General features: G+C 45.1%; 1 protein-coding gene across 1 annotated transcript; it reads right to left on the reverse strand.

Moving 5' to 3' along the window:
* Positions 1–6660: 6660 nt before the first annotated feature.
* LOC113899409 (ribonuclease 7-like) lies at positions 6661–7167 on the reverse strand. The gene has a single exon (XM_027552777.1). The coding sequence runs from the start codon at positions 7165–7167 to the stop codon at positions 6661–6663; it is 507 nt and encodes a 168-aa protein (XP_027408578.1).
* Between the last annotated feature and the right edge of the window lie 10772 nt (positions 7168–17939).

Below are 17939 nucleotides of genomic sequence, written 5' to 3' on the forward strand. Positions count from 1 at the left end.
TTTCTAAACACATGGTGTGGAGAAGGCAATGGCACCCCACTCCAGTACTCTTGCCTGGAGAATCCCATGGACAGAGGAGCCTGGTAGGCTGCAGTCCATGGGGTCTCGAAGAGTCAGACACGACTGAGCGACTTCACTTTCACATTTCACTTTCATGCGTTGAAGAAGGAAATGGCAACCCACTCCAGTGTTCTTGCCTGGAGAATCCCAGGGATGGGGGAGCCTGGTGGGCTGCCGTCTATGGGGTTGCCGAGAGTCAGACACGACTGAAGTGACTTAGTAGCAGCAGCAGCAGCAGCAAACACACGGTGCTTTGCCAAATGTGTCTAGTATCTCTTTCTGGCCTTTTTTCTGAATTGCCCTTCCTCTACTCCTAATGATGGGGTGGGAACCCTGTTTATGCTTAGAAGTGTTCCCCAGGGAACTCTGCTCTGGAACCTTCACCGACTCCCCCTCACTCCACCCCTTTCCTCTTGTTGCTTTCTGATAACTCCATCCTCACCTCTCCTAGAGTTCTTCTCAAGGTCTGGTTTGTATTACGACTTGAGAGGCTGCTTCTGTTGGGGAGAATTCTCAGCACTTGTGTCTTAAATAAAAGTCTGTGATTTAGTTTCTTAGCCCCTCTTAGAAGACAAGTATGTGGCTCTGGGGGAGACTGCAGATCTGACATTCCTAGAGCCCTCAGGTGCCCTGCCCTCCTCTCTTACCAGCTGTTTTCTTTCACACAGGCGTGGCTGGTCAACAATTAATGCCCCTGTGATAAGTCACCAGAAGAACTGGCACAAGTGGCTATCCCTGATATAAAGGGTGGGGTCACTGGGGCTTGTTCTAGGGGAGAAGCAGGGCCAGGAAGGGGAGCGGCTTTCCTAAAATAGTTGAAGCCCAGAGACCACTGAACAACCCAGGTTAATTAGATAATTAAATAAGCAGATCTTCTTCAATCAGGAACAGCAGACACCCAAGTCTTTCTTTTCTCAGATATCCTGGGCAATGTCTGACCTCACATTAAGAAGACCTAGGACTGGGAATTGGAGTGGGAAAGGACATATGGAGAATGTGTGTGTCCTTGGGCTGAGGAAATAGTGATAATGTGAAAAGGCTAGGAGGTGGAAGCAGGAGACGGGGGCCCAGCCCTGTGTGCACCCAAGTCCAGACTATGGACTGCACCTGGCGGGTCACAAGGGAGTCAGCCACCCTCTGGGAAAGGGCAGCCTGTGCTCAGGTGTTGGAACCCCTCCCCACTTTTATCTTTTGACTGCACCCCGTGTCTTGTGGGATCTTAGTTCCCTGACCAAGAATGGAACCTTGACTCTTGGCAGTGAAAGGACAAAGTCCTAACCATTGGTCCACCAGGGAATTCTGGAACCCCTTTCTTTCCCAGTTTGGGCTGCTGGCTGTATGAGGGTGGGATGGACAGGAAGAGACAGGGGAAGTCCTGTAAAATGGGGATCATCAACAGGGACCTGCACAGCCTTGAAAGCTTTTTACCTTTCTGCAGTTGATTTGTCTTGAGAGGTGAAGTGTTGGGGTGTCAGCAGGAGGTGGAAATTAGGAGAAGACTGTACAGCCCCCGGGGAAGGGGCTGCTCAGTAAAGGTTGATAAATGCAAAGCTTTGTGACAGGCTCGATGGGCCACTTGGGCTGTTTGACTCCTCGGGAACTCCCAAATTACCTCCATCCACGGTGACCTCTGTCTCCATGGAGTTGGCTTCAGAGGACCCAGAATCCAGAGCCCCACTCCTGAAGCAGAGCCAGGAAAACTGTATAAGCTGGGAGAGGGGCAAGTGCCCTACCCGAAAGGAGAGTGTGGGGGTGTGGGTGGGCCTGGCCACAGCCTCTCTAAGGAGGTTCCTTGGGGCCCGGGGCCCAGTGGTGTGGTAAAGTAGTTCTAACCTTCCTGGGCTGCCTCTGAACTTAAGGGGATTTCAGGGGTTAATTTCCAAGCATTCTGTGAAGGGGACAAACATGGACTTCCCTTCACTTTCTCACTTGGGCCTGGGATCAGCCAGTCGCTGATGTGGCTTCATGATGTGATGTGGTCTCAGGAGCCTGCCTTGAACACACCACCCTCACAAGCATGAAGCCTGGGGCCCTGGATAGTTCAGTCATGTTTGGTGACAGGAAGAGTGTGGATATTGCAAAGAGTGGTAGGAACCCTGACACTACACAGTCCCTTCTCCAGGAGGACAAGCTCAGGATCCCAAGGGCTTGGGTATGTCAGTCATATTCAAACTTTTCGAGGCTCAAGACACCATCCACTTGCTTCTCATTTGCCTACAACTGGATTTCCTCGGCAACATCATCCCCTTTACACTCAGGCTTATCATCAGTCTTCTTGGAGAGATATCAGAGTGTCAGGAACTCTATACCTCTATTCAGAAAAAAAAAAAAAAAAATCCATGTATATCCACTCTGGTCAAATGAAGTTGCTTAATACAAAGATCAAAGTCTTATTCTGTGTTTGGAAATAAGGCTTAATTCAGTTTTACTGGGTTTTAGATGGTTTTGGATTCTTAAGGAGGAAGGTAAAAGAAGAGAAAAGCCAGGAGCTTCTGCATAGAGATGTGGAAGAGATAAGCAGGGGAGGAAGCTCAGAGAGGGAGGCTGAGATCTGGAGGAAGGAACTTTTATGAGGAAATTGTATTCCTGTCCCTCCTATGCCCCTAAATATTCTCCTTTTGCTTAAATGTTTGAGAATCAACTCTTAAGCATTCATGTCCAAACACTTTCAGTGTCTGAGTCCGAATGGAGGGAAGGGAAAGGAAAAGTTCCCAGAGGATGAGATCTTAAGCTGGAGATCCCTGACACCTACTCCCTGCCTGCATCCTCTTGCCCAGTTCTCCACTCTGACCTATCATAGGCCAGTGTTAGAGCTGGGGAAGAGACCTAGTTTAGGAACAAGAATAGCTCTTTGCATAAATCCCACAGACTCATTTTCCAATTCTTCCCCCCACCCCCTGCCTTGTCATGCTGCCATGAAAAAATGGGTTAAGGGAGAGAAGTATGAGGAACAAACCAGGAATCTACACCCCTAAGTTTTCTGAGGATAGTTCAGTTCAGTTCAGTTCAGTCACTCAGTAATGTCCGACTCTTTGCAACCCCATGAATTGCAGCATGCCAGGTCTCCCTGTCCATCACCAACTCCCGGAGTTCACTCAGACTCACATCCATCGAGTCAGTGATGCCATCCAGCCATCTCATCCTCTGTCATCCCCTTCTCCTCCTGCCCTCAATCCCTCCCAGCATCAGAGTCTTTTCCAATGAGTCAACTCTTCGCATGAGGTGGCCAAAGTACTGGAGTTTCAGCTTTAGCATCATTCCTTCCAAAGAAATCCCAGGGCTGATCTCCTTCAGAATGGACTGGTTGGATCTTCTTGCAGTCCAGGGGACTCTCAAGAGTCTTCTCCAACACCACAGTTCAAGAGCATCAATTCTTCAGCACTCAGCTTTCTTCACAGTCCAACTCTCACATCTATACATGACCATTGGAAAAACAATAGCCTTGACTAGATGGACCTTTGTTGGCAAAGTAATGTCTCTGCTTTTCAATATGCTATCTAGGTTGGTCATAACTTTTCTTCCAAGGAATAAGCGTCTTTTAATCTCATGGCTGCAGTCACCATCTGCAGTGATTTTGGAGCCCAAAAACAATAAAGTCTGACACTGTTTCCACTGTTTCCCCATCTATTTCCCATGAAGTGATGGGACCAGATGCCATGATCTTCGTTTTCTGAATGTTGAGTTTTAAGCCAACTTTTTCACTCTCCACTTTCACTTTCATCAAGAGGCTTTTGAGTTCCTCTTCACTTTCTGCCATAAAGGTGGTGTCATCTGCATATCTGAGGTTATTGATATTTCTCCCGGCAATCTTGATTCCAGCTTCTGCTTCTTCCAGCCCAGAATTTCTCATGATGTACTCTGCATATAAGTTAAATAAGCAGGGTGACAATATACAGCCTTGACGTACTCCTTTTCCTATTTGGAATCAATCTGTTGTTCCATGTCCAGTTCTAACTGTTGCTTCCTGACCTGCATACAAATTTCTCAAGAGGCAGATCAGGTGGTCTGGTATTCCCATCTCTTGAAGAATTTTCCACAGTTTACTGTGATCCACACAGTCAAAGGCTTTGGCATAGTCAATAAAGCAGAAATAGATGTTTTGCTGGAACTCTCTTGCTTTTTCCATGATCCAGCAGATGTTGGCAATTTGGTCTCTGGTTCCTCTGCCTTTTCTAAAACCAGCTTGAACATCAGGAAGTTCACGGTTCACGTATTGCTGAAGCCTGGCTTGGAGAATTTTGAGCATTACTTTACTAGCATGTGAGATGAGTGTAATTGTGTGGTAGTTTGAGCGTTCTTTGGCATTGCCTTTCTTTGGCATTGGAATAAAAACTGACCTTTTCCAGTCCTGTGGCCACTGCTGAGTTTTCCAAATTTGCTGGCATATTGAGTGCAGCACTTTGACAGCATCATCTTTCAGGATTTGAAATAGCTCAACTGGAATTCCATCACCTCCACTAGCTTTGTTCGTAGTGATGCTTTCTAAGGCCCACTTGACTTCACATTCCAGGATATCTGGCTCTAGGTCAGTGATCACACCATCGTGATTATCTGGGTCGTGAAGATCTTTTTTGTACAGTTCTTCTGTGTATTCTTGCCATCTCTTCTTAATATCTTCTGCTTCTGTTAGGTTCATACCATTTCTGTCCTTTATCGAGCCCATCTTTGCATGAAACGTTCCCTTGGTATCTCTAATTTTCTTGAAGAGATCTCTAGTCTTTCCCATTCTGTTGTTTCCCTCTATTTCTTTGCATTGATCACTGAGGAAGGCTTTCTTATCTCGCTATTCTTTGGAACTCCACATTCAGATGCTTATCTCTTTCCTTTTCTCCTTTGCTTTTCCCTTCTCTTCTTTTCACAGCTATTTATAAGGCCTCCCCAGACAACCATTTTGCTTTTTTGCATTTCTCTTCCATAGGGATGGTCTTGATCCCTGTCTCCTGTACAATTTCATGAACCTCAGTCCATAATTCATCAGGCACTCTATCTATGAGATCTAGGCCCTTAAATCTATTTCTCACTTCCACTGTATAATCATAAGGGATTTGATTTAGGTCATACCTGAATGGTCTAGTGGTTTTCCCTACTTTCTTCAATTTCAGTCTGAATTTGGCAATAAGGAGTTCATCATCTGAGCCACAGTCAGCTCCTGGTCTTGTTTTTGCTAACTGTATAGAGCTTCTCCATCTTTGGCTGCAAAGAATATAATCAGTCTGATTTTGGTGTTGACCATCTGGTGATGTCCATGTGTAGAGTCTTCTCTTGTGTTGTTGGAAGAGGGTGTTTGCTATGACCAGTGCATTTTCTTGGCAAAACTCTATTAGCCTTTGCCCTGCTTCATTCCGTATTCCAAGGCCAAATTTGTCCGTTACTCCAGATGTTTCTTGACTTCCTACTTTTGCATTCCAGTCCCCTATAGTGAAAAGGACATCTTTTTTGGGTGTTAGTTCTAAAAGGTCTTGTAGGTCTTCATAGAACCGTTCAACTTCAGCTTCTTCAGCGTTACTGGTTGGGGCATAGACTTGGATTACTGTGATATTGAATGGTTTGCCTTGGAAACGAACAGAGGTCATTCTATCATTTTTGAGATTGCATCCAAGTACTGCATTTCAAACTCTTTTGTTGACCATGATGGCCACTCCATTTCTTCTGAGGGATTCCTGCCACAGTAGTAGATATAATGGTCATCTGAGTTAAATTCATCCATTCCAGTCCATTTGAGTTCGCTGATTCCTAGAATGTTGACGTTCACTCTTGCCATCTCTTGTCCGACCACTTCCAATTTGCCTTGATTCATGGACCTGACATTCCAGGTTCCTATGCAATATTGCTCTTTACAGCATCGGATCTTGCTTCTATCACCAGTCACATCCACAGCTGGGTATTCTTTTTGCTTTGGCTCCATCGCTTCATGCTTTCTGGAGTTATTTCTCCACTGATCTCCAGTAGCATATTGGGCACCTACTGACCTGGGGAGTTCCTCTTTAAGTATCCTATCATTTTGCCTTTTCATACTGTTCATGGGGTTCCCAAGGCAAGAATACTGAAGTGGTTTGCCATTCCCTTCTCCAGTGGACCACATTCTATCAGACCTCTCCACCATGACCCACCCATTTTGGGTGGCCCCACGGGCATGGCTTAGTTTCATTGAGTTAGACAAGGCTGTGGTCCTAGTGTGATTAGACTGACTAGTTTTCTGTGAGTATGGTTTCAGTGTGTCTGCCCTCTGATGCCCTCTTGCAACACCTACCGTCTTACTTGGGTTTCTCTTACCTTGGGCGTGGGGTATCTCTTCACGGCTGCTCCAGCAAAGCGCAGCCGCTGCTCCTTACCTTGGACGAGGGGTATCTCCTCACCGCTGTCCCTTCTGATCTTGAGCGACTGAACAGAACTGAAGTTTTTTGAGGATGAGATTCCAGTAAAACAGAAACAAAAATTTGAGAGATCACCATCTTTCTGGAGCTTAGACTATTAAGGTATCACCTGAACTCCCCAGACCCCCATCCTCTCAGAAAAACCTGAGCTAGAAAGGGCCCCAAGAGATATCACAAGAGAACAAGCTGAGCAGAGGAGGAGTGGTCCAGAGGCCTGGAGAGGGAGTTACGGCAGGACCCAAGGCCAAGGAAAGATAAAAATATTAAGGACCTTGTCCAGATGGACAGGAACCAGCTTGAATTTCTTAGAGTACTTTTTCTCAGGAGGCTCACAGGCCACAATATAAGAAGCATTCCTTTCCTCCTCATTGTACCTGCAGTCTGGGTATTTCTCTGAGGTGAGCTTACACTCAATCAGGGATACAGGCATCTGGCTCTGGTGGAAGTTATTACGGCCATCTTTGCAGGCTATGTTGGGCATCTGACAACTGGTGGTCACACTGGAGAAGGACTCATGCAGGAAGGTTTTGAGGTCTTTGCAGCGTTTGGAGAACTTGTTGATTTTGTGCATCGCGGCACTGCAGCCTTGAGGACTGGGCTGCACGTGCTGAGTTTCAAACCACTGAGCTGGGGTCATGTTCCCAGGCCTGGCACTGACTGCGTCCTCGGCCACCCACAGCCCCAGCAGCAGGAGCAGCAGCAGAGGGCAAAATCCTGCTCTGGCTGGCACCATCTCTCTTAGGGGGCACAGTTAGAAGGGAGGACTGGGGTCTCTGGGGATGGAGAGCAGGAGGTGAAAATTAGCCCTCCTGAACCTGCTCCTTCCAGCTGATCACCGTCTCCCTCCCCCTCCATCTCCTTCCTCCTTCTGCCTGTGTCTTTCTCTTTCTGTCTTCTCCGTGTGCCCACAGCTGCTATGACTCCACCCCATACACCTAGCGCTCTGTTCCTCTCCTTCATTCATTCTGTCCCTTATGCCTCCCACTCCTTGCTCCATCTCTTCTCTCTCTGTGTCCTTCTCTCTGTGTCCCTGAGTCCCTGTGTCCCTATTTGTTTCTCTGTCTTATCCACTCCATGACTCCATCCCCATCTCCTCCAGAGCCCCATTTTGTGCCCCCAGCCCCCAGCATCTCTCTCCTCTCTCCCGTGTGTGTCTTCATCCCTCCACATTGAGTCCCTTTGTCCACCTTGTCACTCACCTGAGGGTATACTTATCTGAGTAGAACCCATCCCTTCCCTGTCTTCTCTCCCCACCCACTGCAGGCCTCACCTCCTCAACAAGTCCTTGTGCTGTGGTGCCTGCTCAATCGCACACACCTCCCCTCTGCTGGGACTCAGATCTCTGAGGGCCTCTTCTTACTACGAACTTCTTAAGAGCTGGCCTGACCTGTGGTGCTTCTATTTGCGGGCCTGGATCAGGAAGTATATCAGTTCAGTTCAGTTGCTCAGTTGTCTCCGACTCTTTGCAACCCCGTGGACTGCAGCATGCCAGGCCTCCCTGTCCATCACCAACTCCCAGAGTTTACTCAAACTCATGTCCATTGAGTCGGTGATGCCATCCAACCATCTCATCCTCTGTCATCCCTTTCTCCTTCTGCCTTTAATCTTTCCCAGCATCAGAGTTTTTTCAAATGAGTCCGTTCTTTGCATCAGGTGGCCAAAGTATTGGAGTTTCAGCTTCAGCATCAGTCCTTCCAATGAATATTCAGGACTGATCTCCTTTAGGATAGACTGGTTGGATCTCCTTGCAGTCTAAGGGACTCTCAAGAGTCTTCTCCAACACCACAGTTCAAAAGCATCAATTCTTCAGTGCTCGGCTTTCTTCACAGTCCAACTCTCACATCCATACATGACCACTGGAAAAACCATAGCTTTGACTAGACTGACCTTTGTTGGCAAAGTAATGTCTCTGCTTTTTAATATGCTGTCTAGGTTGCTCATAACTGTTCTTCCAAGGAGTAAGCGTCTTTTAATTTCATGGCTGTAGTCACCATTTACAGTGATTTTGGAGCCCCCCAAAATAAAGTCTGTCACTGTTTCCATTGCTTACCCATCTATTTGCCATGAAGTGATGGGACAGGATGCCATGATCTTAGTTCTCTGAATGTTGAGTTTGGAGCCAACTTTTTCATTCTCCTCTTCCACTTTCATCAAAAGGCTCTTTAGTTCTTCACTTTCTGCCATAGGGTGGTGTCATCTGCATATCTGAGGTTATTGATATTTCTCCTGGCAATCTCGATTTCAGCTCGTGCTTATCCAGCCAGTGTTTCTCATGATGTACTCTGCATATAATTTAAATAAGCATATAAGTTAAATGCAGTACTTGGATGCGATCTCCAAAATGACAGAATGATCTCTGTTCTTTTTCAAGCCAAACCATTCAATATCAGAGTAATCCATGTCTATGCCCTGACCAGTAATGCTGAAGAAGCTGAAGTTGAATGGTTATATGAAGACCTACAAGACCTTCTAGAACTAACACCCAAAAAGATGTCTTTTTCATTATAGGGGACTGGGATGCAAGGGTAGGAAGTCAAGAAATACTTGGAGTAACAGGCAAATTTGGCCTTGGAGTACAGAATGAAGCAGGGCAAAGGCTAATAGAGTTTTGCCAAGAGAACACACTGATCAGAGCAAGCACCTTCTTCCAACAACAGAAGAGAAGACTCCACACATGGACATCACCAGATGGTCGACACTGAAATCAGATTGATTGTATGCCAGGGTCCTGCCCCGGCTGATCCAGGGTATTCGAAGGAGAGACGGCATAGGCGAGGATCAGGATACAATAGCTTCAATTAGATATTAATTAAAGATATAAAGAGTAATAGGATGAGGATAGCTCAGTAGGAAAATTCAGTGGAGAAAAGAGGCTGAGTGGCTTGGTTTACGCGGGAGACCAATAAAACTTCAAGACAAGAAGTTTGCACCACTTACGTAGGCCACAGGCATCCTTCCGTTCTCCCGAAGGAGAGGAGACACTGAGGCCTCCCCGGTCGGATCTTAGAAGCCCAGGCACAATTAGTAAGCATGGTGGGTTCCGCACTCCAGATGGAGATTCAGCCAGAGTGGGAGAGAGAGCGACATGGGGAGACCAGTATTTCGAGAAACTGATCCCAATTCTTTATTTTCCATGGTCTACTTTTATACACTGAGATGTTATGCAAAAGTCACGCGGGGTCAGCAGTCCTGACTTTTATCAAAGTCAGGTGCTTCATACAAATGTATACAGAGGTCTTAGGGGTGTTAACATCATCTTCTGGCCAGGGGGGCCTGCTGACAATTTACGACCCTCTCCTTGTGACAGCGGTCAGTCAATCAGGACACTTATTTCTCCAGGGCTGATTATTCTCAAAACAGACGCCACCCAAATAAAGTTACATTCCTACAGGGTGAGGGTGTAGTGGGTTTTAGTTAAGGAAAGAATTTACTTAGCCTAAGGTCTAACGTGATTAATATCAAAGGTTAATACTTATTCCTTCTATATATTCATTAGTGTGTGTAAGGGCAGGGGATATGGAGACCTAGCAACAAACATTGGCTCAACAAATGAAAAACCCTTCACCAACACAATTTCTAATTAGCCCACTATACTTATACTTATAGTTTTCTAACCTCTCTAAAGAACCTGTTTTTAGAGGGTTTAAAGCATCTCGTGCCTCTCACGGTTGGGAGGCTGTGAGCAATCACATGTGGCCCGATGAGCCTGTCAGGCAGGCTAGAGAACCTTCAGAGGAGTTTGTAGGTTAAAACACTCTTGTCACACCCAAGAGTTTTTATTGACTGGAGCTCTAGGTTAACTCCTTCTCCGAAAGAGGTGGTGGGGGACAGCCCCCCGTAAAGTCAGAGGTGTAGGTAAGAGCACAAAGTAGTAAAGTAGGCAGGCTCTGGTTATGGGGGTAGACGCTCGAGGATTTCCAGGGGGACTCCTGAGGCTCGATCCTGCCTTTGCGTATGTCGAGCCTCCTTCCTCATGACCTTTGTCACGGGCGGAGTACCTCACTCTGGCCCCCAACAATTGTATTCTTGGCAGCCAAAGATGGAGAAGCTCTATACAGTCAGCAAAAACAAGACCAGGAGCTGACTGTGGCTCAGATGATGAACTCCTTATTGTCAAATTCAGACTGAAATTGAAGAAAGTAGGGAAAACCACTAGACCATTCAGGTATGACCTAAATCAGATCCCTTATGATTATACAGAGGAAGTGAGAAATAGATTGTAGGGACTAGATCTGATAGACAGAGTGCCTGAAGAACTATGGACAGAGGTTCATGACAGTGTACAGGAGGCAGGGATCAAGACCATCCCCAAGAAAAAGAAATGCGAAAAGGCAAAACAGCTGTCTGAGGAGGCCTTACAAATACTGTGAAAAGAAGAGAAACTAAAGGCAAAGGAGAAAAGGAAAGCTATACCCATTTGAATGCAGAGTTCCAAAGAATAGCAAGGAGAGATAAGAAAGCCTTCCTCAGTGATCAATGCAAAGAAATAGAGAAAAACAACAAAATGGGAAAGACTAGAGATCTCTTCAAGAAAAATACAGATACCAAGGGAACATTTCATGCAAAGATGGGCACAATAAAGGACAGAAATGGTATGGACCTAACAGAAGCAGAAGATATTAAGAAGAGGTGGGAGGAATACACAGAAGAACTATGCAAAAAAGATCTTCACAACCCAGATAATCACAATGGTGTGATTCCTCACCTAGAGCCAGACATCCTGGAATGTGAAGTCAAGTGGGCCTTAGGAAGCATCACTACGAACAAAGCTAGTGGAGATGATGGAATTCCAATTGAGCTATTTCAAATCCTGAAAGATGATGCTGTGAAAGTGCTGCACTCAATATGTCAGCAAATTTGGAAAACTCAGCAGTGGCCACAGGACTGGAAAAGGTCAGTTTTCATTCCAATCCCAAAGAAAGGCAAAGCCAAAAATGCTCAAACTACTGCAAAATTGCACTCATCTCACACGCTAGCAAAATAATGCTCAAAATTCTCCAAGCCAGGCTTCAACAGTACATGAACCGTGAACTTCCAGATATTCAAGCTGGATTTAGAAAAGGCAGAGGAACCAAAGATCAAGTTGCCAGCATCTGTTCATTGGATCATTGAAAAAGCAAGAGAGTTCCAGAAAAACATTTACTTCCTCTTTATTGACTATGCCAAAGCCTTTCACGGTGTGGATTACAGCAAATTGTGGAAAATTCTTAAAGAGATGGGAATACCAGACCACCTGACCTGCCTCCTGAGAAATCTGTATGCAAGTCAGGAAGGAACAGTTAGAACTGGACATGGAACAACAGACTGACTCCAAATTGGGAAAAGAGTACATCAAGGCTGTGTATTGTCACTCTGCTTATTTAAGAGAGATAGAATGAGGTAAAACATAAAACAGTTGAGTTTGCGGCAGAACCAACTCAAGGATTAAGAGGGATTAAGGATTAGCCCTGAGAAGTGAAACGCCCATGTTGAGGAGGTATTGGGGGTGACAACACTGGCTGGATCGGATTGCAATGGGAGAAGGCATCAGGACTGTTTAATTCAAGGCTCAAAGCAAGTCAGCCAGTAGGTCAAGAGGCTGAACTGAGTGACCCCATGAAAGACCCCACTTAAGTAAATGTGAGGCTTATCCCCTGCTTGATAAGGCTGAATCTCTTCACCTTAGATTCCGGCATGTCTTCCATATCCACGTGACTTGTCTCTTGATAATAGCCTCCACCTAAATAATATCTCCCACCACAGGGCACAACAGGAAGAGCTGGAAGGGGGAAATCCAAGGTTAGAAAAAGGGTATTATTTCACAATGAGAGACTGTAGCTGTTTTGGAGTCCATTCCAGTTCCCCACCCACGGCACAGGCTTTGCTCAGGCATCCTAGGCAATGTTTGACCTTGCTTTAAGAAGAAACAGGGCTGGGAGCTGGAGTGAGAAAGGACATGTGGAGAATGTGTGTGTCCTTGGGCTGAGGAAATAGTGATAAGGTGGAGGCTAGGATGTGGAGTTGAAAGATGGGAGCCCAGCTCTGTGTGCACTGGTGTCCAGACTGTTGACCGCACCTGTAGGTCACATGGGAGTCAGAGCCACCCTCTGGGAAAGGGCAGCCTGTGCTCAGGTGTTGGAACCCCTCCTCACTTTTATCTTTTGACTGCAACTCGTGTCTTATGGGATCTTAGTTCCCTGAGCAAGAATGGAACCTTGACTCTTGGTAGTTAAAGGACAGAGTCCTAACCATTGGTCCACCAGGGAATTCTGAGAACCCTTTTCTTTCCCAGTTTGGGCTGCTGGCTGTATGAGGGTGGGATGGACAGAAAGAGACATGGGAAGCCTGGTAAAATGGGGATAATCAACAGGGAGCTGCAGAGCCTCGAAAGCTTTTTACCTTTTTGCAGTTGATTTGTCTTGAGAGGTGAAGTGTTGGGGTGTCAGCAGGAGGTGGAAATTAGGAGAAGATTGAACAATGTTTCCCTGGGGAAGGAGCTGCTCAGTAAATGTCAATAAATGCAAAGTTTTGTGACAGGCTAGATGGGCCACTTGGGCTGTTTGACTCCTAGGGAACTCCCAAATTATCTCCATCCACGGTGACCTCTGTCTCCATGGAGTTGGCTTCAGAGGACCCAGAATCCAGAGCCCCACTCCTGAAGCAGAGCCAGGAAAACTGTATAAGCTGGGAGAGGGGCAAGTGCCCTACCCGAGAGGAGAGTGTGGGGGTGTGGGTGGGCCTGGCCACAGCCTCTCTAAGGAGGTTCCTTGGGACCTGGAGCCCAGTGGTGTGGTAAAGTAGTTCTAACCTTCCTGGGCTGCCTCTGAACTTAAGGGGATTTCAGGGGTTAATTTCCAAGCATTCTGTGAAGGGGACAAATGTGCACTTCCTTTCACTTTCCCATCCAGGCCTAGGATCAGCTAGTTACTGATGTGGTCTTGGGAGCCTTCCTTGAACACTCAAGTTGGTCCTCCCATCACCCCTCAGGAGAATGCAGACCAGGGAAATGGATAGCTCAGTCATGCTTGGTGACAGAATCCCCAAGCTTGGAATCCCAAGGGCTTGAGTATGTCAGTCGCGTTCCTGTCTTCTGGGTCTTTGACACCATCCTCTTGTTTCTCATTCGCCTACAGCTTGAGATCCTTCCCAACACCATCCCCTTCACTCTCAGGCTTTTCAACAGTCTTGGGAGATTTCAGGAAGTCAGGAACTTCATTTCTCTGTTCCAAAAAAGTCCACTTATATCCACCCTCATCAAATGAGGTTCTTTAATAAGAATATAAAAATTGTATTCTATGTTTGGAAATAAGGCTTAAAGTATATGCTCAGTATGGTTTCTAAATGGTTTTGGATTCTTATGGAGGAAGATAAAAGAATAGGTGAAGCAGGGAGCTTCTGCACAGAGATGTAGAAGAAATGAGCAGGGGAGGAAGCTCAGGGAGGGAGGCTGAGACCTGGAGACACAGCATAGCTTTGACAAAGATGCATCCATGCCCCTCCTGAGCCCCTAAATATCCTCAGACCTAGCAAACCTCTTCTCACCTGATTGTTTGAGAATCAGTTCTTAAACATTTATGTTCAAACACGTTCAGTGTCTGAAGCCAAAGGGAGGGATGGGAAAGGAAGTGTCCCAGACGAAGGAAGCTTCAGCTGGAGATCTCTGACTCTGCCTCCCTCCCTGCAGCCTCTTGCCTAGTTCTGCTTATGACCTGTCACCACTCGTAGGTCAGCTTTAGACAGTCTGTGGAGTCTCAAGGAGTCAGAGTTGACTGAGCGATTGAACAGCATGCACAGTCTAAATACAGAGATTCCGGGAAAAGGATCCTGCAGCAGGATGGAGCTCTGTAGAAGACAGGAAGAGCTAGAGCTGGGAGAAGTGTTGCTCATTATCTCAGCTTAGCCTCCACCCCGTGCTTTACATTCTCCACATAATTGCTAAAAGCTAGTTTTTCATCTCCTGAGTCCACATGCTCTAGAGGCAGTGTTCCACAACTAGAGAAGCTTGTATACCGCAACGAGAAGTCCTTGTGCTGCAACAAAAGAAGCCCATGGGCCACAATGAGAGAAAGTCTGCACACAGTAATGCAGATCCAGCGCAGTTAAAAGCAAACAAGCCAAACCAATCAACAAAAAACTTGTCTTTCATCTCAGGCTTAGAATCGCATGTGGAATTACTGGATGGAAGAAAATGAATTAAAAGATATCATCTTGGTGAGGTTAGCCAATTTCCCTCTGGGGGAAATTGGGCATCTGGATTGTAGAGGGAACCAGGGTGGGTGAGGTCAGGGACAGCACTGACTTCAGATATATCTTTGGGTCTTTCTTCCTTCCTTCTTTTCTCCTCACTGCCCTCTCCTTCCAATCACTGGTCACCTCTTTGCCTGCCTCCACTTTTCCATCTTTTCTCCTTCTAATTATTCTCTGCTTCCTTACTTTCTACATGTGACAAGGAACTCTGGAATATTAATGAGTGTGTGTGTGTGTGTGTGTGTGTGTGTGTGTGTGTGTGTGTGTTTGGGGGGCTGTCCTTGAGATTTTACAAACCTTCCTTGTAAAATAAAACCCTCACCCTCTACATACCCCTTTCTTTGCAGTTTTAAAGATCATGTGGAAATGAACAAAACCACTCAGATGGGAACAAGAAGAGTGAATTTATTTAGTTTATTGTAGTCAGAAATCTTGAGAGTCCCTTGGACTGCAAGGAGATCCAACCAGTCCATTCTAAAGGAGATCGGTCCTGGGTGTTCTTTGGAAGGAATGATGCTAAAGCTGAAACTCCAGTACTTTGGCCACCTCATGCGAAGAGTTGACTCATTGGAAAAAACTCTGATGCTGGGAGGGATTGGGGGCAGGAGGAGAAGGGGACAACAGAGGATGAGATGGCTGGATGGCATCACCAACTAGATGGACATGAGTTTGAGTGAACTCCGGGAGTTGGTGATGGACAGGGAGGCCTGGCGTGCTGCAATTCATGGGGTCGCAAAGAGTCGGACACGACTGAGCTACTGAACTGAGTCAGAAATCAGCCACTATCCCTTTTATTTGTCAAAGACTCAAAAGCAGGGAAGTGGGAAACTTTTATTGGTGGAAAAAGAAGTTTTCAGATGTGCTCTGAAATTGGAGCTGCTGGCATGGAGCTGGAAATGGGCTAACTAGAAGCAGGACAACCTACAGTTAGAGATGCATATTTGGTTTTTTCCAGTAAGTCCTAATATGGGGAAGCAGAGACAAAAATTAGGAAGCTTTAACTTAGTAATCTAGTCACAGCTGTTTGAGGCCAATAGACCACCTGTTTTGCTAACTCTAGCAGCTGCTGTTAATGACACTACCTTTGCCCTGGATGGAATATCATTGTTTGGCTTCCTGGACTGGTTTATGACGTAGAGTAGGTTTCCTGGATTTATTGATGCTGATTGTGGATCAGAAGTTTATCTTAAATATAGTCTGGCTGTTGTCTGTTCATGTATTTCGGTCTCTCAGTCCCTCTTTGTGTTCATTCTCTCACTTCCAAGAGGTTGGTCAACTTGTGAAAAGCAAGAATTCCAGATCTTCATTGCTCAGGAACAGTTCTGTTATCTTCATAGTCAACTGTATTGTAAGATCTTCTTGATCTTTCTATTTTTGTAGATGATCATCATGGTGATCATCTGATGAGAGAGGGGCTGCACATAAGCATTTAAGACTGTACAGCAGACCAGCATAATGATCACTATCACTAAAACAAAAGAAATTAATAGTCTCTCTGAGGAGCTTCAAAACCAGAAAGTCCAGCTGTCCAACCCAGGCCAAGAGACATATTCCATAGGTCATGAAGCTCAATCTTAGACATCCAAATAGCTTTTCTTTAAAGACAATGGAAGGCCTGTTAAATTTGCCTATTTCATTGACAAATACAACAGGAAGTATTAGTACTGGCCCAGGCATCACCATGACTAGCCAACAAGAAATCTTAAGCAATGTGACTGTCTGTCACTACTCATGCCAGTGAGCTGAGACTGACCTCTAATCCATCTAAGGCAAAGGTTAGTGTCATTAACAGCAGCTGCTAGAGTTAGTAATAGGCTTATTATTTTTTAAGATTTTATATTAAAGTGTAGTTAGTTTATAATGTTGTGAAAGTTTCAGGTATACAGCAAAGTTATTCAGTTATACATACGCATATATCTATTCTTTTTTCAGATTCTTTTCCCATATAGGTAATTACAGAGTATTGAAGATAGTTTCCAGGCTATACGATAGGTCTTGGTTGATTACCTATTTTATTTATGTATAGTGGTGTGGATTTTTTAATCCCAACCTCCTAATTTATCCCTTCCCCCAGTAGTAGGTTTCTTAAAGGTTTTCTGTTTGTATGATTCCCACTGATGGGAACACTGTTCTGATTATTCAAATAAAAATGAGCCTGTAACTCACCCAAGTATTAATAATCCAGAATGGCATCATCTTGGCTTTGTATCTAAGCAGGAATTTCCAGTCTTGGTGATTTATAGAATTACAGACAAGTCTTGGAATACTATTCCTAATGATCATGAGGTGTTAGTCTGAGGCAAACAGGACCAGGCATCCTGATCACAAAGGAAGTAGTATCCCGGAGAGGTATGCGGAGATCCAGGGAAAAAAGTGCTGTTTATGACATGAGGTTGGAACCAAGGCCTTACATAACATGTTTGGATTTCTACTAGTCTTTTTCAGGTTTGGCTCACCACCCTACAAAGATTGTTGAGTTCAAATTTGGAATTATCTAGGGTCTGAACAATAGATTTTATTAACTGAGGGTCTTTTTCTGGGAGAGAGTGCATGCTTGACCACTGGTCACTGGGCACTTCAGTTGTGTGAAGGACACTAGCAGAGTCACCGCTTGACTTGTTTGGAATCAATTGTTCAAGTGGGTGCAAGTAGAAATGCCATTGACTGTGATCACCTGTGGCCTTATTTGATGAAATTGGAATTGCTCAGAGGGCTTTATCATGGGAATCTGGTGATTGTTGGTATATTCAGCAGTCAGTAAGACTGAGAACAGTCTTGTGGCTACCACTTGGGATCATCTGAAAATGGCAATTGAATGAGTATTTCCTTTTCTTTTTAACTTCATTGAGATATAATTGACAAATAAAATTGTAAGATATTTAAAGTTTACATTGTGACAATTTGCTATATGCAAACATTGAGAAAGAATTCCTTCCACTGAATGAATTGACATGTATCACCTGATGTATTTATCATTTTAGAATGAGTCTATTCTGACCTAACAATTATAATGTCAGGAAGAAAAGAGAAAAAGGCTCTTTATAGGTGAATGACAGTAAGCAATCTATAGAAAATAATAAGAATTATAAGCAAGCAGATAAAAAAAAACCAAACAAGAATTGGATATAAGTTTTGGTCCAACATACTGGCTAGAGGCTGTCCACTATCTGTGATCATCTGTTCCAAAGGTCTTAGGCTAGCTGTCTACTTCTGAAGATTAGTGGTTTCTGAAGGATCTCTGAGAATCCTCAGTTTGAGATCTTGTACTGAAATAGCCCT

The sequence above is a fragment of the Bos indicus x Bos taurus genome, chromosome 10 (assembly GCF_003369695.1).
Source record: "Bos indicus x Bos taurus breed Angus x Brahman F1 hybrid chromosome 10, Bos_hybrid_MaternalHap_v2.0, whole genome shotgun sequence".
In the NCBI taxonomy this organism is placed as follows: domain Eukaryota; kingdom Metazoa; phylum Chordata; class Mammalia; order Artiodactyla; family Bovidae; genus Bos; species Bos indicus x Bos taurus.

What these genes read in the sequence shown, in the direction of transcription:
- LOC113899409 (XM_027552777.1), bottom strand. Translation starts at nt 7,167, where the DNA reads ATGGTGCCAGCCAGAGCAGGATTTTGCCCTCTGCTGCTGCTCCTGCTG.